Source organism: Diadema antillarum, unplaced genomic scaffold, assembly GCF_040938485.1.
Source record: "Diadema antillarum isolate AM-2024a unplaced genomic scaffold, OU_Dant_1.0 scf00000065, whole genome shotgun sequence".
NCBI classification, from domain to species: Eukaryota; Metazoa; Echinodermata; class Echinoidea; order Diadematoida; family Diadematidae; genus Diadema; species Diadema antillarum.
In genome coordinates this window covers 331,093-356,293 of record NW_027270954.1, presented here as the reverse complement: position 1 = coordinate 356,293, position 25,201 = coordinate 331,093, and the positions used below count along the sequence as shown (strand labels likewise).

The window sequence follows — 25,201 nt, the reverse complement described above, 5'->3', positions numbered from 1 at the left end:
AATATTTTGCGCACCATATTCATGCTGGAAATAAATCAATCCCCTCGTTCACACAAGAAAGCTATAATAGGGGTGTCATCTGCGTCACAAACAGCGCAATCGATATGAATGAGTGAATGGCATATTGCCTCATATAATCTGCATGTATCCCCGACCAATGTGGGGTGGAAAAACTGAAATTGGTGACAATGCCGAATATCACGGCGTTGAAAACAAAGACACAGCTTATAAAAGTGACACTACTTTACTGTCTCGAAATTGATGTGACTCTGTATTAACCCTTTCCATGCTAATGACAAATTTCTCACAAAAACCTATGGACAGGTGATCATGTACATGATCAGATAATCACTATTGCACGCAGAGGGTTACTAACCACTCCTGGCAACAAACTGACAGAGTCGTGCATAACAAATTCGCCCTAAGGTTGATAATCTTCTCAAAGTTATAAGCGCTATACTTTCAACTTCTCACAAACACATGGTTGTAGACCTATATTGTTTCCGTCGAGTTGAAAATTCACTTACAACGAACCTTTGTTAAAGAATTTGATGAGGAATTGTGTTTTATACCGTTTCCGGATTAATCATGTTCCTAACCTTTCTTACTTTAAATTACCATAGATATTTTGAATTATATTAGCGGAGGGCATTTCTAGAAATGGGCCAGATTTAGTTCCAATTCAAATTTTGGACAATCATGTTGGTTTAATCCTTATTTAGCAATTGTTTGAATTCGTCATAATTCTATTTGGTATAATAGTGTATAATGTCTACCGAGCACCGCGTGAAAATGTGCTTAGTTAGTTGCTCACACAATCATCATTTTTGTTAAGGGGGGGGGGGGGTAGAGGAGGGATCGAGGCAATATATGAAGAGTTTGTTTGCAAAAACCGATAAGTCCATATTTGTCAAATGGAGATATTTGCCATTAAAGGTCAAGAAAAATAAAGAGAATAATAAGAACATTTTTGCTTCTTTTGACCATAACTTCCAAAATGTACCTATATGTAGTGACCAATATATCATATAAAAGGTATTATTTTGTACTTTATGACAGAGACCGTACTTCAAAATCTGCAAAAATTGACTTATCGGTTTTTGCAAACAAACTCTTAATATGCTATAATGATATGATTCATGAATTGAGGAGGAAATAATTTAGAGTACATTGTATATATAGGTGGGGTATTTCCTGCTTTTCTTGAATTATTGAATTATACAAGGTTTGCTCCGACTTCGCTACGAACTTATAGTATTGTAACGGTGTTAGATTTCACGCCGGGGTGATATGTTTGATCATTCGTTCTGATGGGAGCTAGTGTCCTGATCGTCACTGACCACTGGGAAAGTCTTTGGCAGGTCGGTAAAGAAACCAAACCTGATTTTATAATGTACCATCATTTCTGAACGGTGAAAGCGCAATTTCCTTGGATGAAAATGGCGCATGCTGCTCAGAAATTAACAGAAAATAATCTCAGCGACTAGAGTCAAGTTTAACGACAGTTATGATATTATGTACATGCTTTGGGGTATATAATCGGTTGTGATAGTCGTCCTGTGAGCACCTAACTCAAACATTTGAGATTTATTATCGTCACTGAAGGTAATCTAATGACAAGGGAAAATGAAAACGTTTAGACACACACGCTGACCATATGTAAATTTACATATAAATACACACAGATACAGTTTTGCATATTTTCATTATGCACATTTATTGATTGAACGAAAACATCTGCTGACACTACTGTCACCATGATCAGTGAACGCGACACTACCACACGACCTGGCGACAGCTCAGCGAAGTGTAAAACTGAAACGACAGTATTCCCGCTCGATGTTGATTTTAAAATAGCTGTTGCAGAAACAAGTTCAATCATACACATTCTCTGATAAATATCTCGCATGAATCATTGATTTGTTACACGCTTTGAGTATTGGTAGAGACACCGGGACACAATAGAACGAGGTAATTGGGACAAAGGAAGATTTGATAGAGACTAACAGAATGTGAGAAACGGCTATTTACAGAAACAAAGAGAGATAGACAGACGGACAGACAGACAGACAGATAGATAAATAGATTAGTAAAAAAAAAACAAAATCAAGAAAGGACACAATGACAAGAAGAATGATAAGAATTATAGAGATAAGATTTTTCCATCGTAATTGGCGACGCTTTGACCACGGCAAATTAAAACTGTACAGCAAAGAGTGCTTACTTCTAAGGCAATCGTACTTTGATAAGCATTTCCCATTAATAACAACAAGGGACGAATGCTTTGGTAGTCGTGATTGCCTAATCTCTAAAGCAATTTTGCAAATTTTGCGAAGACAGTTGCATGTACAGGTAACTGAAACAATAAAGCGTTGTGTTATAATGGCAATTACAGCAATTGTCCGTATTCCTGAGACTATCGAAGCAATTGTATTCCTGATAAATGATTTACTTAAATATCTATGATTACTGACTATATCTGCGTGTTTCTGTGACTGAAAGAAAAATTAATCACTATCACATTGTCATGATGTGCGTCAACATTGATATAGTGATCAGCAATATGTTTAACTATAGGTACGGTGGTAAATAGTCACAATTAAAAAACAATGCCTACGATCATTTTCACTTATAAGAACTACAATGTGTATATTAATAACGATCGAACTACAATGTGTAATTATCAAACTAATCACACGCCCTTTGTAGTATAATGATATGTGAATAATTCAACTGAGTGAGATGAGGATCTGCCCTACTCGACGCGATACCCGTGCATCTTTTTTTACTTAAAAAATAATTGAACAAGACAACAGTGCTTATGGTAACGCAGCTCATCAAACCAAGATCGTACGCAGGGAATTTTGTGAAGGGGGCATAAAGAAGCAGTCCCTTATTATCAAAATTTAAGGAAAGGATGTTCTCCAAAAATTTCACAAAGAATAGTTTTCTATTTACGGAGACCTCCCCCTTTGTCCCGGTGGTAGTTATCCCTCATCGCTGGAGAGTTCACCGTGTTTCTGTTTTTTGTATTTTCGTTTGGCTAGTGAACCATGAATCCCTTAGATTTCTTCTTAAAAATAACTTTCTCATTTCGACGCAACGCAAAAACATGATATCTTTACGAGTTGAGGTAACGCTAAAACTATTCAGGAGTAAAAAAAAAAAATGTAAAAAGCTTATCGGAAATATGACTCATGTGATTGTGTATGAAGAAAAATAAAATAAAAAAATAAAACTCTGACTTAAGTACATGAAAACAAAGGGACAGATTCCAGCGGTTTACACAAAGTTATAAATACATCAATACAACAATCACTAGCCACGCATAAATCTGACATAAATTCGCCAAGCCTAAAAAGAAGTACCGTCATCAGAGATCCAGTGAATACTGGGTGCATCATACGACCATCGTGAAACACATGCGAAAAGGAGTCCACGATTTCTTGATATAAATGGCATGATAGTATAATTTTGTTTATTAATGTGTGATTTTGTCAAAAAGTCATCATCTGAAAAATGCCCCACCCCCCCCCCCAAAAAAAAAAGAAATCCCATCACAATCCCTTATGCAACAAATTATTAATAACACGTTACTCTGTTTTCGCTTCAAACGACTAGATCGTAATTTGCTATTTTCTTAGTTTATCATCGATCATTCAATATTTCATACGACCACGGTCAGACACTATTTTGACTCTTGCAAGGATCTCTGTCCCCAAAAGAACTTACTTGACTAATAGCGACATAATATCAACCCTAAAGAGATAACAAACACCTTATAGGGAAAGGCGAAAGTGTTTCGATCGGTACGTCGCATTTTCCTGCCGAATTTCACTTGCCCAAAAGAATGTTCGAGTTAACTCTTTCATGATTATTTCTACGTAGTGATCCTGAGAAGTTTAACATCGTGGGAGAACACACGCGAAATAGTTCGTATCAATAAACTTTGCCATGGCAGTATGAAATGCCACTGTCACTCCTTCTGTGCTAAAGTTAACATGTCAACATCCGGGACAGTCCCTTTTTATCGCTCATGGAGGCCTCCTTGTTATCGCTAATCTGCTACTCGTCGAAGTTTGAGCTCGATTTTCTTCAGCGAGTAGTTTGGGCCTTTCCAAGATGTCCATACCACGCCCTCTCGTGTTCGTTCCGTCTGTCCGCCCAGATACAGCCCGTTGGGGTTTGCCTCCAAGCACTGATTGTACCACCACCCACCTTCGCCGGAGTTGAGGGCGCAGTGCAAGGCCTCGCTCGCATCGTGGTCGCGGTCTTTGGTGCTGAACGGCTGGTTGTTGTGATACGACATCGCATCTCCTGTATTCAAAAGAATTACATGAATAGAAAAGGAAATGTTTTAAGGTAAGATAGCGTTTACTGCCTCCGACCAATAGCACTTTTAGAATTTCACCTTAACTCGTTCTTAGTACAACTGCCTGACAATTCAAATACAAATTCAAATGAAATTTCATTTCCAATAACACATGTTTGTTATCGATACAGATTCAAAGAAAACAAAACGCACATTGTATTACAACAATTAATGTTCATATGTGCATCTGGAACTAACTGTTCAAAATAGTTTGAACTTGAAGTTATTGCTTATTTATTCAGTCTTCTTTGAGTAGCCTTTTCAGTTTTTAGATTTTAGCCCTTACAGTTTTTATATTGCGTTGGAAGTGTGTCCTTGCTTACACATTTCAAAAGATAATATCCATTACTTTATTTTTTAACATATAAAAATATCAGTTTTGCAAAAGCCGGATAGTAGGCAACTTGGTAATTAATCCCATAGCTTTGACGCATGAACGTGAAATGATCTATTGTAAGAGTCAGTTTTATAATTGTCTTGATACGGTTATTTCTTTTACAGAAGATCTTACCTCTGTAAAGAATCAAATATTGCAGATATGGTGAACTAGTTTAACAAAGATGTTAAAAGTGTATAACATAACATTGATGATGATTCCTCAATCTAAGTGATTGCCAGCTTAGCTGGGAAAACATCATGTTGCTTGGTGTACGGATGTCAACTTATTTTTATGTTACATTCAGCACTTCGTTAATCATGTTGATTGTGCAACAATAGCTCAGTCGGGGATATGTATTCAGATTATTACACACAAGGGAAAGGATTCGCTTCGGTAGAAACTTTTTGGTGGTCTTTTTTATCCTATTGTTCGTGCAAATTTACCTGACATCACGTCAACATGTCTCTACCATTTTACTATGTGTTGACAAATGATTACACAAAGATATCTAAATTCAGTGAACTGCTCAACACGCAGTTCCCGTTCTTTATTCTTCCTTTTGAGCAGTAGTTCATTTATCCTGAGCAATTTAACATCAGAATTTATGTAATATCAGGATTGTTGGTGTGATAAGTTTGAACACTCAGAGACTTTTTGACGTACAGAACATTACAGTATCGTCGGAATATACATTAATTTAGTTTGAAAGTTAAAAGGCAGTTAATACGTAGGTCACAATAGTGAGAAAAAGAAACTGTCCTATACGAGTAAAAGGAGCCTTGGTGATCAGGGGAACTCCACTACGTATTAATCGATAGTCAGATATGGCGTTGGAATGTATTATACGCTGTTGCCTGTCGGAAACAAAGTTTTTAGTCCAGAATAAGGTGGCAACACCAAATTCATATATTGTTGACAAATTTTTGAACAACCAAGTCATGCGAAACAGAATCAAAGGCACATCTTTTTTTAAATCAAGAAAAGGAGCTCCTGTCATGAACCCCTCAGCAATATTTGGTAACAAATAGCTATGTACATCAAACAGTGAGGTGTTATAGAGTGACGTTGTCGGGAACCAGACTCTATGTCACTCGTAAGTTGTATCGCTCTTAGAATGTAAAGACCTGCTTATGGACTACTCTTTCAAGAATGTTAATACTATGACAAAACGGCATTATCGGACAATAGATTGTGACATCCAGTATAATCATCCACATCCTTGAAGACTGGGGTATTCTTTGCAAGCTTCCCCTCATCAAGAATACCACCACATTTTCAAGGAACTGAAGTATTGCGTCAAAGGAGCGGAAGAAAAGACCCGCCATCACTCAATAGGGAAGAGTTTTGAAAAATGGTGAAGGCCCTGCGATTTAATCCGAGACAACGATTCAAATTTTCCTCTTAACGAATTCTTACGAAAACTTGTCGAACTCAAACGTTTCATTGATAATTTTCTTACCGTTGAAAAGGTCATAATGTATACACTGTTGTGCCATCGACATCCATTTGCGTGAAGTGCTCATTGAACGCATGCACATGAAGTTTCAAAAAATTTTACGTAGAACTGTTTCAATACTTTGTAATTTTATGCTGTTACATTCAACATAACAGAAGACATTTTTAGTGCGTTCCGTCTCATTTTCATATCATAACTAACTTCGTTCATTTTTTAAAGATTAATATTACCATATTTCTTTAGTTTCTTTTTAAGGGTGTTCACACCATATCTTGTTTTCTTACGTTTTTCAACCAAAATTGCTTGATTGCCATATTTATCAAACTGCTTTAAAAAAAAAAATCCAGTTCTCTGGCCATACGAATTTTGCCTTCGTTGACCCATGGAGAAGACTCTTGTCTCCGCCGAACAGGTAAGTATGGAGCATGCTAATCGCACAGAATACAAATTCATCTTCAAAAAAATCCAGCAATTCTTTGACACAATTCTGATTAAGTTAATAGAAATTGCTCCAACTGAGCAAGCAACCTTAAACTTCTATCTATCTTTATCAAAGTGTTGAAATAAATGAAATCTACGGCTCTTTGGTATGGATTTTGGTTTTGATCCTCCTTTTGAAGTTTCTACACAGTGATTGATGCCCTGTATTCGGATATGGCCGAGATCGTTTTCCTACTATACGTTCCATAATCAAAATAAGATTTGCGATGGCCTTATCGGATTATGCTGGAGGAGGATATTAATCTGCGCACATTTGTCTAATTCGTTCAAAAGCCTCGTTTGCAGACAAACACCACGCAAACACTAGTCTAGCTTCTGGACTCTATTTACTCGTCGCGGTGATTCAGTCTCTGTGTACGCCATAAGCCGTAAGAGGGCGTGACACCCAAAGATTGCGATATATACGCCAATAACTGCGATACGCGCAGTCTCATGATTATCGCAAATGAAAAATTCGGGCCCTCTCTTGGTTTGTCGTGCAATTGGCAAAAAAATCGCAACAAGGAAAAAGGGACAGTGCCCAGACTAGGCAAACACCCATAACCTGAAATATCAGCAACATAAAGCAGATACAATCGTTCGCAAGGGCACGCCCCCTCCCCCCCCCCCCCTAAAAAAGAAAAAGAAAAAGAAAACCCACACATACATCACAGCATATTTTGCAGACTAAATGGTTCAAATGTCCTTTTTAAGTTCGTGTGTCCCTTTTGCAACCCCGATTATTAGACTTTGTTTTCATACACTCGTATCCTGTAGAGATATTCAATTCAGAACTTTCCTCAGAGAGCTAAAGCTTGAAAACTCTTTCTGATGGATAGGTATACTACCACAAATTTCCAGTAACATTTTGCGCAAAAACCTGTTGTTAATAATTATAATTATACTACCATAACAGGCAGGCCGCGGGATATAAAATTTTCGCATTGTGTGTGTGTGTGTGTGGGGGGGGGGGGGGAGGGGTCATTGACCCTTGGACAGTAATAAAGAAAACTTAATGTGAATAATTTTTTTTTCCGATTTCCGGTTCCGCGGCTCCTGTATCATTATCATCATTATCTCCATTACTATCATTACCACTGCCAGTACTTCCTTTACTTCTATTGCAAAATACGGACACGGGAATTGGCTATATTTTGAAAATTTTGAAACCGCCACATTAGCTATTTAAATCTGCATAATACCACCAGGACTAGGTCTTCATGTGGTAGTCATCACAGTACATGAAAGTCATAACAGAAAAATTATCATCGTTCATCAAGCAGGCAATTGCGAAATTACAATCTAACAAGAAGAGAAAGTGCAATGCAAGGTGAAAGGCTAGTGCAATAGTTTACATTTACGCGAAACTGTGGGTTTCACTTTTTTTTTTGTAGAGTTTTGTGTTCAATGAATTTAAGTCTATATATTTTTTCTTCCCTTTTCTTGTTATTTAGTTTTTTTTGTTATAATGTGATATACATTTTGCTTATTGTTGTGTTGTCTTTGTTGTTGGTGGTGGTGTTGTTTTGACATTGCATTCACAGCCTCTGTGAAAAACAGCCTTTCCCGGCTTACCGAGTAAATTTTATCCCGTGATGATATAAAATAAAAGAAACAAAGGGGGAAAAAAGAGGAAGCGAGGAGCTGTATCCTTAGAACCTGTAGGAGTAGGCTCACTCACCTGCCACACCCCTGTAGTCACCGAGATGCATCCTGTAGTTCGTCGCCGTGCCATCGACGCGAAACCAGCTGTACCAGGCGTGTACGGCGATATCATCGAAGTCGGCCAGGTCGACACGAAGCTCGTACTCGTCCTGGTAGGTCAAGCGATGCAGCCGGTCGAGTCCGAGCCAGAAGTCGCCGCTAGCCGATCCGAATCCTCTCCTGTAACTAGCCCAGCCTCGTCGAAAGTCTTCGGACCCGTTTGTTCGCCTCTGGAATACCTATCCATTTAAAAACAAGGGAGAAATATCTGCTTACAATGTACTTTGTTATTTTTCTCAAATCTTTTTATACGCTATCTCAACGACAAACGAGAACTGATTTCATTGTAGAGTAGACCTACACCGCGTAAAGAAGCAAAATACATTCATCTGACGTAAGCCAGACAGGGCCTACAACGACACAAATGACTTTCGAATCCATATTGCAAAATAAATGTCCATCATCTTTCTTCTTCTTCTTCTTCTTCTTCTTCTTCTTCTTCTTCTTCTTCTTCTTCTTTTTATTATTATTATTATTATTATTATTATTATTATTATTATTATTATTATTATTATCATCATTATCATTATCATTATTATCATAATTATCATTATTCTTATGTGCAATATCAAGACTTGGGTAGCTAATCGACTTACATAATCATAAGAATGGCAACAACAAAAAAAGAAAAGTACAGAAAAAATAACGTGTAAAGGGATGTTGCGCGGTTTGTACGAGCATCGCGATGCGACGAGTTCTAATCAGCGCCCTCTGGGGCCTGCCAGCAACCAGAGATATGGACAGTCACTTCTAGCTTGATTCAGAATATGTTATTTGGACAGTGGATAACGACGTAATTTGTAATGGGAACCTGTTTGTGTCCTTGTCACAAAATAACAAACTTTCCTCCTTGTCAAGAAAAAAGAAAACATCGCAAGCAGAAACAATCGACGAAACGAAAGAATTGCATTCAGAACATGCATCATGTTTAAGAAAACAATCTGTTTGTATTCCACACACGAGCACGTTCACAAACAACTGTTCTCGTGTCATTGAATGTTTTCATTTGTTCATACTCGTCAAAAATACTTTCATGCAAGTTCGGATTCACGAATGCTTCATCAATGGGCTTTAAGCGTCAATGTATGTTGTTTGGATCTGTTTGCTCAGCAAGATCTTTTATCGTAACACGAAGAATAAAACCTCAACAACAAATCAAAGCCTTGATTGGTGCTAGACACGGTGCAGTGTCTAAAAGTCATTGCCTCAGTTTCTCTTCTCTGCCAGACTGTCTTCAGACATCAATTATGGTACACGTACCGTCCAACCTCCCCCATCTGTGTCCATATCACAGTAGACTTGGAACGGCCAGCCGTTATGATCAGGTTGAATGTTGTAGGTCCCACTCGATGTCATCCCTCTCTGCAATACGTCCTGACAGTCACGAGGTAAAATGCCTGGAGAAGAGAATACGATTCAAAACAATTCAAGATCACAATGAAAGAAACACGGAACCTTTTACCTAAAGCATGTAAAGTAAATTCAATGCTTGCGACATTGCATAGGAGAGGAAAATCAATGTTTCAAACCTGATATTTCAATACATGTGTGTATTATTGCGTGTATGCCGCAACATCAACATAAGATATCAGTGAAGTTTGATGAAAATCGGACAATCAGTTTAAAAGTTATGAATTTTTAGAGTTTCGGTGCAGCCATCGCAGGATAAGACTTTAAAAGTTCATGACGTTACTACAGAACGATAAAAGGAAATATTCCATATAAGCCTTATCTTATCCTTTGATATTTGTATTAAGGGAAGTATTATTTCCCCTGCTTTCTGGAAGTAATAAGTCAAGTGCTCTTTCATTTTGGTAGAAATGAAATGTCGAGATGAAAAGAGAATAAAAGAGGCAGAGAGAGAGAGAGTGAGAAAGAGGTGGAGAAATGGAGAGAGATAGAGGGATAGAGAGAGAGGGATTGAGAGAGGCAGGGGAGGATGAGATGGGAAGAGAGGTGGAGGAGGAGGAGGAGGAGAAAGGAGCGAAGAAACTGGGTCGAGTCGCTGAGCTGTATCACCTTGCTCCGTTGTGTCATGAGTGTAAGAGTTATATCTCCGCTTATTCGGAGGAGATCCTAATGGGCAATTTCATGCCACTCCCTTGATTTAGCCCCCAAATATGAACGTCGCGAAAAAAAAAAAAACATTTCTCATCATAATGCCTTTGATAGGTGATGGTTATGAGTCATAGGAGACCTATACTGCAATTCCCTGAAGATGGCTGAGATATTCAAAACAGCGCTTTTCTGATTATCAACGCTGTGAAATGTTATCCGAAGCATATTGGTTCGAATCAAACATTAAGAGTAGACTTAATAATGATGGTGAAACAACCTACTGCTTCACAACATTAAAAAAAGGGAAAAAGTGAAAATAAAGTTTGAATCAAAAACTAGCGGAGGAACCAGAGTGATAGGGTTGGAGGACTTAATTTCACACAGTATTACTCCTGTTAATGAGTTTTCTTTCATTTAGTGTCCTGCAAATATGTAGAGTATCCTGCAAAATGAATTATTTATCCAAAACGTTGATCGCCTCACGGAACAAACAAAAGTAAAACGAAGGAGAGCAAAATACGAAATTAGAAACCTTGCTTTTGTTGTCTGTTTGTCTGTTTTATTATTTCTTCCTTTTAGTCTGTCTGTCTGTCTGCCTGTCTGTATGTCTGTCTGTATGCCTGCCTGTCTGTCTGTCTTTTTTTTTCTTTCTTCTGACTAGCAGTGAAAATACCAGTATGGAGCACACAGCTTATACGTTGCAGCTTTGCTAAAGGATTGTCATTACTCTAAGGACCTCACGTTTCGATTTTATATTATTCTTCTGATTTAAAAACAAAAAGGTATACCGCGGAATCTTCAGCCAGATCACTTTCCTCTTCACAAAAAAAAAAAAAAAATTCTTTGGATATTCAAAAGTTGTTTTTCAACACTAACAACTAATGACGATTTGATCCGATGTGACAAATGGGGAGTAATGGACGGGGACTGGCGTACGGTTGACTTTGTGTCTGGTAGGGACGACGGAGAGTCGTCACAATTATTATGCAAGTAATGCGAAGGCCAAATATGTGTGCTCACTGACGCAAGTGAGTGGATAAAGCAAGCAAACATTAATTGGCGATTTGATGGTAAATGTACATACGTCCGTCATTTTCTGCGTGTCGTCTGGCCTAACATCACACCAATTACGAGTTCACTAAAAACTCCTGTTCCCTGTCGGCTCATAAAGGTGATCATTACAAACTGAAGTCTGCAAGCCCGGAAGCCATCAATCTATAAAGTTAGAGAGCAAAACATCGGCGAAATTTATTTCAAACAGTATTCAAACCCTATATACATGTACCATTTGCAGTCATCTCCAAGTAAATAGATAGGACCCTATGCAGATATATTGGAGAAAACAGTTACGAAAGATCAAAAGTATTCGCGATATACCTGTATACTGCCGTAACAACTGGAGAACTGTGACAAATCGTATCTGAATTATCAGTGAACTATAATTAAGCATTGCATTTCGACTTCACTTTGACGTGCAGTTCGCATCAAAGCGTCCAATGTCAATCTCAGGTATGTGCCACATCAACGTGACAGAGACATTGTATCCACACATGGTGCCGACAAGGTTGTTAAAAAAAAAGGGGGGGGGGGAGTGAATGCGACAAAACATGAGTGCAGCCAGACTGACGGCTGTCACTTGATTCTTATTCCCCTGTCACCAAGGTTACGGGTGAGTGCTGTCGATCTACCTGGTCTCGAGCACATCAGTGCTTGTTGATTTGTCGGTGTATATATCATGGCCTGGACATTCTGGCATAGCGAGTTGTTTGTAGTGTACATCTTCCATTAACTGTACTGAGCAGCAAGTTCTGCGGGTAGTAACATGGTGATAGCAGCACTGAGGGAAAGAAATTGGTTCGCCTGATGGACATTTTTATAGGTCACTCAAGGATAACAAATATAAAGAAAAATATCCAAAACAAAATCAACACATTTTAATTTTCACTCATTAGCATATTGATCGAAAGGGCACTTGACTTATCTCTTTCAGGAAGGAGGGCAATAACATTACTGATAACATATAGGCCTATGTCAATAACAAGTCGTAGGAGAATGGGTATTTCTAGACTTTTGAACAGATAGTATGATTTTCCTCAAACTACACTTATGTGTTCTTCTAATACAGCTGTATTCACTCAATCCACAAAATAAGGTATCATTCCACTTTATGCGGACTATTCCCATCCTATTACTTTATCCTATTTCCGTCCTATCACTTTTATCGCACCCGAGATAACTAGAATATGTATTAGCATGGATCCCAGTAGGGTCCATGGTTAATAGGAGGGGCGGGGGGGGGGGGGGGGGGTCATAAAAACAGCTTGAAAAGAAGTGAATCGCTGTGTCTGTGAATGTTGAATTCCTTTTCTGAAGTGACCTGCTGCATGCGCGGAGTTAAAGCAGAACATCTTCCTATGTCTCCTTGCAAAATCAAATCGGTTTACCTGGATACCTGTACGATGGACCTTTCGAGTGTAGAGCAGAATTTGTTTATAGCTTTATTTGTACAAAGTGTCTCAACTGGGAATCATTCACAGGTGTGAGAACTTGACTAGAATTACAAGCATTTTCGATGAACTTGATCGCCAGGATGATTGAGACATCTCTACCCAGCGTGAGAAATCTGATTTATGGACACTGACTTTAGGAGTCGGGACTCGCAGGGGCAGGGGTCAAAGTTTACAATAATTCGACATATATACGGGACAGGGGGTTATCGCTTATGACACGGTCGCCAGTTGATGCTATGAAAGATACCCTGCCTGTTATGGCAATGAAGAGTCCAGTAAATGATGTATAGGCCTACATAAGCCAATATGAATCGTCCCTATACCCGCACCTTCCAGCGGAACTTTCACTGTGAAACGTTTTGGAGGTACAAGTGCCAAGATGATCACGAATCAAAACTGACAAACTTGCCATGAGAGTAGAGTTGTAAAGTTGTAGGCCCATATACTAATCCTTTTGGTAAATGTTTGGGTTTATGGATGCGGACTGCATGATTGTGTTTATGGAATATACCCTTGTGACGTTGTGTGTCTGAAATTGAGCTTATGCAGCATGTGCCAAGTGTATGTTTGTGTACGCTGTATGTATGTATGTGAGTGAAAAAAAAAAAGGTGCCCAGTCTGCGAGTATTATGGAACGTGAGCATTCTCAGTTGTTCATGTATGGTTATGTGAACCTTCTTTTGCACAATGCCTTTTAATGTTTCCTTGTATTTTGTTTTTAAAAAAATATATGTAACATTTATAATGTAACTATGCTATCGCAGGCCCCTGTAAGTTATATCAAATTACTTTTTAAAGATATTATATTATGTAGCTCACTCTGATAAAGAAAAGTATTTGCCATATTGAAATATTGACATGATTCTAATTGCTAATAATGTTATTGTAAACTATACCGCAATTTGGAATGCGGGCTGCCACCGTATAGTTATCAATAAACAAAGAAACGAACAAATGAATAAATAGCTAAATAAGTAAATAAACAAAAAATAAATAATTAGATATATAGATACATGAATAAAAACAATATTGTACATCATTTAGACACTTTGTAATATACTTACGCAAATCTACTATTAAAATATGGAGGAAACACGCAAAATAATCATGTTCCGGGAGAGATATTTAAAACGACGATTTTTGACTGGTTGAATTTTACACTTTGAAACACACACACACATACACACACACACATACACACACACACACACGCACGCACACACCCTCACTTACAGGCACACTAAACACACACAACAGTGAAACCGCCATTCTTTGTCATTACAAACGCACCAAAACTATGAGGAATACAATTCATTTGTAATTTATTTGGCTAAGGAAGAACCAAAGTGGGAATGTCAAAATACATTGTTTTGACATAATTCAATTCTAATCCTTGGCCCAATGTTTAGGTTGAGGCCACTGGATTAATTGTGTATCGGATTGATATTCGGGAGGGCTTCATGTCGGGCATGAGTTTTTTGTTTTTGTTTTTCCGAGATGGGCTATCATTATAACATATAATTATGAAGTAGTTGAGATGTGTGTAGGGTTTGCACTTAGTCGAGTTTATTGCTCTATGTGATGGGAGTGTTCTGCCGTCGGATGGGCTCTGGTTTGAGGTTTGGAAAGGTTTTTTTTTCTTTTTTTTCTTTTGTCCGTTTAGTCTGAATAAACTTTGTTATTTTGAGTTATGTGAGGGAAACCAGTGTCTTTTAAGACTTTTCGGGACAGATTGTCGTCACTTGCAATCATTTTTTTTTTTATTTGTAATTTATTCGGCTAAGGAAGAACCAAGTGGGGATGTCAAAATTCATTGTTTTGACATAATTCAATTTTAATTTTTGACCCAATGTTTATAATAGGTTGAGGCCACTGGATTAATTGTGTATCGGATTGATATTCGGGAGGACTTGATGTCGGGCATGACTTTTTCTGAGACGGGCTATCATTATAACATATAATTATGAAGTATAGTTGAGATGTGTGTAGGGTTTGCATTTAGTCGAGTTCATTGCTCTATGTGATGGGTGTGTTATGCCGTCGGGTGGGCTCTGGTTTGAGGCTTGGAAAGGGCTTTTCTTTTGTCCATCTAGTCTGAATACATTTTGTTATTTTGAGTTATGTGAGGGAAACCAGTGTCTTTTAAGACTTATCGGGACAGATTGCCGTCACTTGCAATTACTTCTTTATTTGTAATTTATTCGGCTAAGGAAGAATTAAAATGGGAATGTCAAAATTCATTGTTTTGACATAATTTTACATTAATCCGTGGCCCTTTGTTTAGGTTGAGGCCACTGGATTAATTGTGTATCGGATTGATATTCGGGAGGGTTTGTTGTCGGGCATGAGTTTTTGTGAGACGGGTTATCATTATAACATATATATATATATATATTTTAATGTATATGAATATAAATTAAAGGTTTATAATAATGGTGCGTCCCCATCCGGGTCTGGGCTTTTCCAGGGTTTTTCCGGTTCCCCGGGGCTGAGTCGTCTTATGTGATATTAATAATTTATGTAATTTATTGTTATTGTTATGTTAATGTGCGCGGAATGAATGACCGTGTCTCATTGTGAATAATTTATGTATGCGGAATCGCCCCACTTTATTATATTGGACTCACTGGAATACAAAATAATGCAAATGTTTGTTAAAATTCAATAGGTATGTTAAATGCCGTCAAGAGAAAGGTGTATCATGTATGTATTACACTTGGCCGAGTTTTCTTCTTCTTCTTCGTCTTCTTCTTCATGCTATTTTACTTTTCTCCTTTTTTCTTTCTATGTCTCCATTTTCTCTACTCCTAATCTTTCTGGTCTCATTTCTTATCCTTTTGCCTGCTTATACAATATTTTTCACACTTTGAATATGTGTAGGATTCTGTCAAAGTTATGTGTATTTGTGTTCGTAAATCTTCTGTAACATTGTGTGATATTTATGTATATGCCCTGCTTATTCTGTTCATCCAGTTATGTCCTGGGCTTTTATGTTTTGTATTTATGTATTCTTTTGTTCGATTTGTATATCAATAAAGTGATGAAATATATGATAAGAATATCAATAACTAACCAGTTCCGATTACTTAGGGCGAATCCTGTCTTACAAAACTAAAAATAAAACAATCAGAATAAACCTCATTTTGAGACTGGACACACTTTCTTTGAAATCGTAAGAGTTGTTCTTTAATACTAGTAACCTCCAAGCAGATCAGTTATGAAAGGGACCTGAAGTTGGTCAACATGTCCATCAAACTAGAAAGATATCAAACTTCCGGCGTTATATTCACGCATAGGCTCTACAAGGGAATTATTTTCAAATGTGAGATTTTTAATAGCCAGTTAGATGACATGATCGAGAGTGCGCTATACTTTGAAAAAAAAAAATCAGTAAACAAGAAAATAAACTGTAAATCAAACAAATAAACACAGACACAGACACACACTCAAAAATGAAACAAATAAAGCTCAATCTCCATGACGTTATGTAAGGAGACTGCCTTGAAAGTCATTGAGGATGTGGCTGAGAATACAACTTCCGCGAGGAAAGAAAAGGAAACACTTATTCTTCTTTCTCTATCTTTCAAAAAAAAAAGAAAACGAAGAAAGAAAAATAAACGTGAAAGGAGTGCCACTTCATTGGAATAAACGAATGAATTTGGCGTTACAGCCCTGTGAAAGGAAACAATTATTTCTCAAGTTCCCACAATGCATCATAAAAATGTTTTAACCCTTCAACTCCGAGAAACACATTTGATTTTATTTCATTTCTAAATTTCTTTTTCGTAAATAAATGTAATATAAAGTCAATTGAACGAACTAATTGAGCACAGTATTATTCGAATCTGACAGTTAAAACAGATGAAATATTTATTCAAATATTCAACATTATTCTAACACAATGCAAAATGAAAACGAGCAGGCATTATTTTATGCATAATACGTGTATATATTTATGCAAACATAGGATCCCGTGTATCTGCCGCTCAAAAGACAAATTAAGCAACTCTGGATATAAAAGATATACAGGAGATCATCATATCATAAGCAAACGCTTGACGAGGAAAATGGCCTAAGAAATGATTGCCTAAACAATACGACATACTAAGAATATAATATTCTGCGACTTGGTGATGTAACTCCATTGAAGAATATTATATTGTCATTTTTTTTTTATGTAGGGGCCTATATCAATTATTGGTTTTTTTACTGTTTGTTATTAGTGTTTCATGAGGCATAGTAAATAATACAGCTATCCTATATCATTTGAGCCCTTTGCGGTTTGTTCCGGTTGTAGAAGTGCAACAAGCTTCTTACTTGCTCGATATGTTCTTGTAGTAAATGTTAACAATGATATCTTAGAAGATTGAATTTTCTCTTTCTGAAATTGGCATTTATTGTGAATCTCTTGCTGAGTTTGTGCAGATTTGATCGATTTTCTTCTAAGCTTTCCTCAATGTGAAATACGCAGTGATACCAATTCAATTCAATAGTTTATTCATTTCCAACCAAAAAAAAAAAATGATACAAAGCGGTACATGTGTCAATTTGACTTTCATCCAGTTGGGAAAGACAGATCGTTGTACACAATATAAAAATATATGCACGAAAGGTATTAGAGCGAAAAGGGAACAATGCACACTTTGCCATTGTAACAAAAAAGAAGAAGTAATCATAACGATGGATAGGAGTGTTCCACTAAAAAGCTAAGCTTGTAGGACGTGAAACACACACAAAAAAACCCACAACAGCAAGCAAGCAAATAAACAATAAACAACACCAATATACCAATAAGATGTATTCATGTTAAATCCATCTATGTGCCATCGTACGTCTGATCATTGATATATGATGCTGGTAATACAAGCATACAATCAACAGTACTTGTTTTAGAATGCAAATAAAATATATTGTAACATAGCGATGTTATGGCAGAAATAGAAGTTCCCATTGTAATGATGACAAGACGATAATTTCTGTAGCAAAATTCTCCTAGGACTTGGTTAACCCGTTGAGGACGGTTTGATTTTGCTACAACATCACGTATTTCCCATAGATACTCGTCCGAGTATACTCGGGACTCGTCCTCAACGGGTTAAAGTCTTGGTTAATTACACGTGACCGATTTAACTCCAAAAATATTAAACTCTTTTTTTTGGGGGGGGGGAATTACAATATTTCCTTAATTATCACAAAGAAAAAGTTTCTCTTGAGGTACATGCATATTTAGAAATTGGTGTGTTTTATACACTAAAAACGTTATTCCAAAAAATAAAAATAGAAAAAAGGGTAAATGCATGATGAAGCTCGATTCAAATCATGAATGGAAACTGACCCTGCATACCCAACCACGCTGAAACACGAAATCAGCCAAGTTGACCCACAGGCATAAATCCAGATCTTCTGGATTTTAAACAGTGGCGGATCCAGAGGGGCCCACCGGGCGCACACACTCCCCCCGTTTTTGTTTTTTTTTTTGCGCCCCCACCCCCTTTACGGAATTCCTGGATTCGCCCCTGTTAAAACAATGCGACTTTTTGTACGATCTGTGATGCATGGGGTCATGACTTGATGTAGTTTTACGCTCTGAAAGTGGCGCTGACAATGAAAATTTGACGTGGTGGTGACAGCGCGACACTGTCTATACCATAAACAAACATTGAATGAACTTTAGTGTGAGGGATCGTGATATAAATCACTGTGTTCCCGGAAAAGTGGAAAAAGAGCAAAAAATAAAAAAAAATAAAAAAGAGAGAGAAGAATATAAGACCGGGCCACAGAAAAACTAAAGCAATAAATAAAGCGTTTGTTTTACACTGAAAATGTATTTTATACCCATTTTTATTGATGTTTAAAGACACTGCCACACTGTCAAACTTCCATCAGACTTGAATTCAATAATTTATGACACTGTTTATCTACTCATGCATTACTGCTTTGTATATTCAACAGCTTGTCGGCCAGACAAATTACCACGAAGATATTTATTGATAAATAGTATGATGCATTGACGTATTTGCTTGGGTAGACACGTAAAGTTTAATTCTGAGTGACAACTTTATGGTTATCAAGTATCGTTATATGAAAGCTCTGATAAAACTTCGTGGCTGGCTTGGGTTTTGAAACAATAAGATTTTTATGCTTGAGTTTATTTTGGTAGTGTCTGCATCACTCGTTCTCAAAGATAATTTGAGTGTATGTGTTTGTGTGTGATTGTGTGTGGTTGTTTTTGTGAGTGGGTGTAATGTCGGTGCAACAACCTTTTCAAAAAGTGTGTTTATCATGTTCTGCACGTAACAGTTTGGGATATGAGATTAAAGTTCAGTGAATAATGCTGTTTAAGAGATTAGGAACATGATTCCAACATTGCTACACGTATTCTTAAAAAATTAGCGTCAACATTTACAACTTCAGTACTCTTCTGTAATACAGTTGCGGGATGATTACAAACGTTCATGTTGCATGTATGGCGTTATTCTTGGATTATCAAATTTAATGCTGATTTATTGTGGCTGTTTTTAAGAGCTATACACACCAAGCTCTATCCCCTAAAACTGCAGTTTCTTCATCTACTTCGCTTTGATCAACACACCTCAAACTTCCTTGAAAAAGATGTTTTTGCCCACCATGTCCAACTCGACCAGGGTATGTACAGTGCACTCTCGTTATAACGAACGCGGTTATAACGAAATTCTAGTTTCAACGAAATCGAAATTCAGGTCCCAAAATTATCATCTATATACATCTATAAGTTATACACTATACCAGTCGGTTCTAACGAAATTTCAAAATAACGAAAGAAAACCTCCAGTCCCGAGGACTTGTTATGACGGGAACACACTGTTTTACAAAATGCATATGTATGGGAACCTGGCAATGCTAGGGTAATGATGAACACAGATGAAGGCAAGATCCTCTGGTATAGCAATGGCAACACTGAAGAGGCTACCCTGGATAAAGAAGACCACATCATCATCATCGTCTTCATCATCATCATCATCATCATCATCATCATCATCATCATTCTCAGTTTAAATGGTATGCAGAATGTTTCAAGATGGTGCATTTTGCTTGCCAGACAAATTTGATATGGAGCACAGGCTGCTGACGCCTATTAACAATGAGTGATTAGGACGGGGGTGGGGTGGGGGAGTAACAAGACTGAGGGAAGGAAAGCTGAGATGAGGAGAAGGATGGGCGGCGGGAGAGAAAAAGAGACGGAGTATGGAGTTAGATAATGCACATCAAGATCATGTTACATACACAGGCATGTCTGTAATTACACATAGATATTAACAGTGTCTCAACTAGCAACAAATCGGCACCACAGACGTTGAACCTATACGGTTGACTGTCAAATATGTTTACGTTGGATATGCGTTTTTCCAAATCTGGCATGCAGGGCAATCAAATTGAATTGGATTGAGTTGAGTTTATTTCTCATATTTCACAGCAAAACCACATATAATACATATCACTGGCCACAAACATCATCGAAATCACACAGTTACAATTCAAAACACAGAAACGTATATAGCTACAGAAATAAATGCAATAATGTTATAGAGCAAATATATAACACAAGGTTATCTTTCAGTAAACAAAAGACACGGGGTTCTCGCGCTCACATCTCAAGTTCACCTTCCATGCATTCTTGTGCAGACTCTCATCTGAGAACATTGGAAACTTGGGGCAGGGGCATGGTGTCCATTTGCATATTCCATCACATTGACAAAAATACCTGACGAGTACACTGTACTTCGAAAGTTGGATAATGCAGTTTGGAGAAACAAACAAACTTAAAGCTCTATCACCTCTCATTCTAGAGAAGAATATTATTGAATATTCCTTAATTTAGGAGGTTTGCCCCTCCCCCCCCCCCCCCAGGTGGGGTATGAAGCCCATTTGAAGAAATTGAGATGATATTCCCGATAGGGATGATACCTGCCAAGTATAGTGAAAATTGGGGTTTTCATTCAATTTCAAGAAGAAGATGAAAGTGTACAGTCTAGGCCCCCATTAGGACCCCTCCCACCCCTCCCCTGAGTCCCAAGGGCAAAGTGGGGGGGGGGAGGCACCCCTGATTCCGCCATGAACAAACTTGAAACTGCAGTCATCAATGTACTAACTCAAAGTATCAACTAATCTCTTTCACTACTGGTTCTGGAAAAGAAGTTGTTGTTTTTTTTTTATTAAGATTCCTTAATTTTGAGGGTTTTGGGCCCCCACTGGGACCCAAGGTTGGGCATGGTGCCCATTTGAACAATTGAGATCCTATCCCCCTTGGGATGCTACCTGCCAAGTTTGGTGGAATTATTGGTAATTGGGTTTTCAAGAAGAAGATGAAAATGTAAAAAGTTTACGCACGACGGGCGCTCTCCACTGTTACACCGGACGAAGAGCGATCGCGATAGTTCACTTGAGCCTAAATACTAACGGAACCAAGACTCAGGTGTGAAATACACTGTATGAAGGAACCAACTATTAAAAAGCAATACTTGTACGGACTTGTCGGTTCCTAAGGTTGAATGCGTTTTGTACAATACATAATGGAAAACAAATTAGCCAAGAGAATGATACTAAATTTTTGCTCATACTAAAAATAAACACTAAAATTAAAGATGGAAAAACAGAAAGAAGGGCACAAGTTACCACGGCCACTTCATTTTTCAAAACACCTCTTTAAATTCTTGAGTTAAGAAAATGAATATCTAAAAAAAAAAGTGTCGAACTGAGTATCAACTGTCTGGATGCCAAAGAATGGAAACAATCTTGTCATTAACACAAACAGCGGATGAAACAGATTCGTTGTCATATCTTTTTCTAACTATGGATTTTAATCTGCTTTTAAATACATGTATACGGAGGGAATGACTAATAGTGGCATTATTACGAAGATCATTTCAGACCTTAGGACCATGATACTTGATTGTTTGGGGAGAACAGAAACTGTTCTTGTCAATGATAAGTGCATAAGACGGCTTTGTCGGGTAGGGCACAATTAGGGTAGGGGAAATTCGTCGTTCTTTTAAACATGGTTGAAAACAAGCTTGGGCTCTACTCTCCAAAGAATGAGAACCATTTTCAAAAGTTCAGTAGACATTGTATACGCAATGACGTCGACAGTGATAGTCCAACCCTGACACACTTCATGGAATCGGTGCAAGCAGGCACAAAACGATCGCAGGACGGTATGACGACAACGTGTGATAGCGCCATTCTAATGGCGCAGTAAAAGATTAATAATAATAGTAATAGTAGTAATAATAATAGCAATAATAATAATAGTAATAATAATAATAACAACAATAATAATATTAAAATGACATTTATAACGCCTAAAATATCTACTCATCATATAGGTGTTTAAGGCGCTCACAATTTATGTTCATTACAAAATACACAATTTGACAGTATAGATAATTTCCTACAGCTGCAACATGTTCATCCTCAAACAATAATGTCAAAGAAAGGTAGTCCAAATGTGCATCTTTAATTTTCTCGTGAAGTCGTTGACAGTGTCACAATCCTTCATTGAGTCCCGAAGTCTGTTCCATAAGCTGGAAGCTGCTGACATATGCTCTGTCTCCCCATGATCTTTTAATTTGGGGGATGAGAAGATAAGAGGCTTTAGAGGAGCGCAGTCTATAATCGAGATGGTTTATGGAGGCTGAGCAGAGATGAGGATGGTATCGTGGTGACGATAACCTCAAAGCCCGGTGATGTGATGAGGAGGACCTTGTAGGTGAGCCGTTGTAGGAAGCCAGTGGTGTTGTTGGAGGACTGGTCTGATGTGAGTGGATCTTCGTGAATAAGTTGAACCTCTTCAGTCCGCAAATCACGCGTAGCCACGGGGAACCAAAAGAACATTGTTACCTATAGTGTCTGAAGACGCCACGCGATGGACAGCCTCCAGGTAGCCTCCGCGTAGTCTGACTAGTCTCCGGAGGACTTGGGGTAAATTTTACCCTAAGACCGTACAGGGTAAACTCTGGGTAGCCTCCGGAGGACACCAGGATAAGCTGTCTGTTGATTTGCTCTCGAGGTGACTTTTCCCCCGAAGAGGTCAGATGACGTCATAGGTCGAACGATGCACGACCGTCGTGCTATGATTCATACTTTCTTTATTTACTGATTATTCAATCATTTAAAAACGAGAAAGTAGTGTGTTTACAAGGTAAAAGTATTTAAAACGGAAAATTGTAAATTCTAACCTCTTTGTAAATTGTAGATAATACATGCCTACACTACTACCCATCATGTGCACGGTACACACATGTATAATCATGCTACTGTAATGCCGATGATGTAATATGCGTCGATGATACACAATTACCGCGAATCAGTAACGGACTGACCAGCGACAGCTGAGTTCACTGTGATGACGTATCCGGAGAAGGTCTTCGAGCAACGCCTGTGTACATCAGCAAGGACATTTTTGAGACAATCTTTCTTACTTGTTCTTGCTGGGTTAATTCACCTGTCATGCCTGTTGATGCGTTGGTCGCGCTCTGCAAGCCATCGAGGTCTGGCTGCGGATCACAGGGATCGTTTACAGTCATCCCAATTAGACAGTAGGCACTACCTGACTGGAGGGAATACAATCTCGCCAAAACCCAGGACGAAAAGTCAGCACGCGCTGACCCGCGGTAACCTGTAGTACAAGTTGTCATAACATTCGGCGACCCCTGTGAGGAAAAAACAGGCCAGCAGAGCCATAACCCGGAGGGTTACATAGTCATGGCATATCATCCCAATATTTTGGTCTCTCGAGTTCTTTTCTGTCAAATCTACCTCGGCATGCTTTATCTGAAAGCCCCTTACAGAGGTTTTTTTTTTCTTTCCTTTTTAAAAAAAGAGACAAAAATACAAAAGATATTCCATCAGGGAATGCACTGGGCTAACAAGGTAACTGCGACTATACTGTTGATAGTAGATAAATTATGTATCATACGATATTTTGGTCACTGATACCGTTTCATTATTACAGACATATTTCTGAGAGGAGATGGAACGGGGGTGGGGAAACTATAAGTTCATCATATCTAACATCAGAATAACCTAGAACATTCCTTGCATGTGCGAGCATCAATGTGAATACATGCGGAGATCGCCTATCAGCCCTGCATGGAAACTAAAATTTCTAAGACTCAATTTCCCCACTGTGTAATTCCTGTATTGCAAGCCTTGATACTTTGAACGCATTGAAGCTATCATGTCTACACATCTGTGTGTATTGATACTGACTGAAGAGAATCATTTTCCAGTCAAAGCCATTAATGTTGTAGATCTTGATCGATTGGTCTATGATTCTGAATATGGCTGAAAATGGTCTTCTCACCTCCCTGCTATGACCAGTGCACAGTGCACAGTGCACAGGGCGCAGGCATGCTTTCGGCAGCCCTATGCTGTCGAGCAATTCCTGCTTGTGCGTGCTATGCCCGAGGCATAGCACTGAAGCACGGCAATAGATAGGTTAATTGACTGCTGCGTAAACATGTGTATGCCTGAGAAGTCCAGCATGATTCCATCATCACATCAGCCATCTCATTCGTTCGTTTTGACTCGCTCAAAGGGACTTTACGCCTACTACCACAGGATATCAAAGAAAATCAATAATCAGCAAGAACTGAATATCTAATTTGGCCTTATGGATATTTTTTTTTTGTCGTAAGAATTTTGTTCCCTATGACGTAATTGAAGACGCATTCAACGCCGGAACCTACTAGAGTAGCTACCTAATATGAGCATTGCTTGTAGTTGGTTCTGTACTATTTCACACTCCTAATAATAATAATAATAATGATAATGGTCTTCTTTATCAAGAGTAGCCTCTTCAGTGTTGCCACTGCTCTACCAGTGGGCCCTGCCATTATTATTACCCTGGTGTTATGGACCAAAATTTTGGTTCCGTCATTTATTTAAATAAAAACCTTAATTGTATCATATTATCATTTGTCATTTATCGTTTATCATTATATTTGCTTTTGTCGCTAGTTCTATGTTTTGAATTGTATTTTGACGATTTTGAGATTGTTTTGCTCAATGATAATGTAATGTATTTGGTTATTGTCATGAAATATGAGAAGTAAGATCCGCACGAGTGTCAGGTGAGACCCTTCCACCTTTCTCTGTTCGTAGAGTAGCATGCGGTGTTGACACCACTGATTGCCGGTACAAAT

General features: G+C 38.1%; 1 protein-coding gene across 1 annotated transcript; it reads right to left on the bottom strand.

The window, feature by feature from the left end:
• Positions 1 to 3,613: 3,613 nt before the first annotated feature.
• LOC139716409 (ficolin-2-like) lies at positions 3,614 to 23,581 on the bottom strand. The gene is made up of 4 exons (XM_071627956.1): positions 23,500 to 23,581; positions 9,712 to 9,848; positions 8,369 to 8,630; positions 3,614 to 4,317 (listed from the first exon to the last, which is right to left on the bottom strand). The coding sequence occupies exons 1-4, from the start codon at positions 23,579 to 23,581 to the stop codon at positions 4,058 to 4,060; spliced, it is 741 nt and encodes a 246-aa protein (XP_071484057.1). The 3' UTR covers positions 3,614 to 4,057.
• Between the last annotated feature and the right edge of the window lie 1,620 nt (positions 23,582 to 25,201).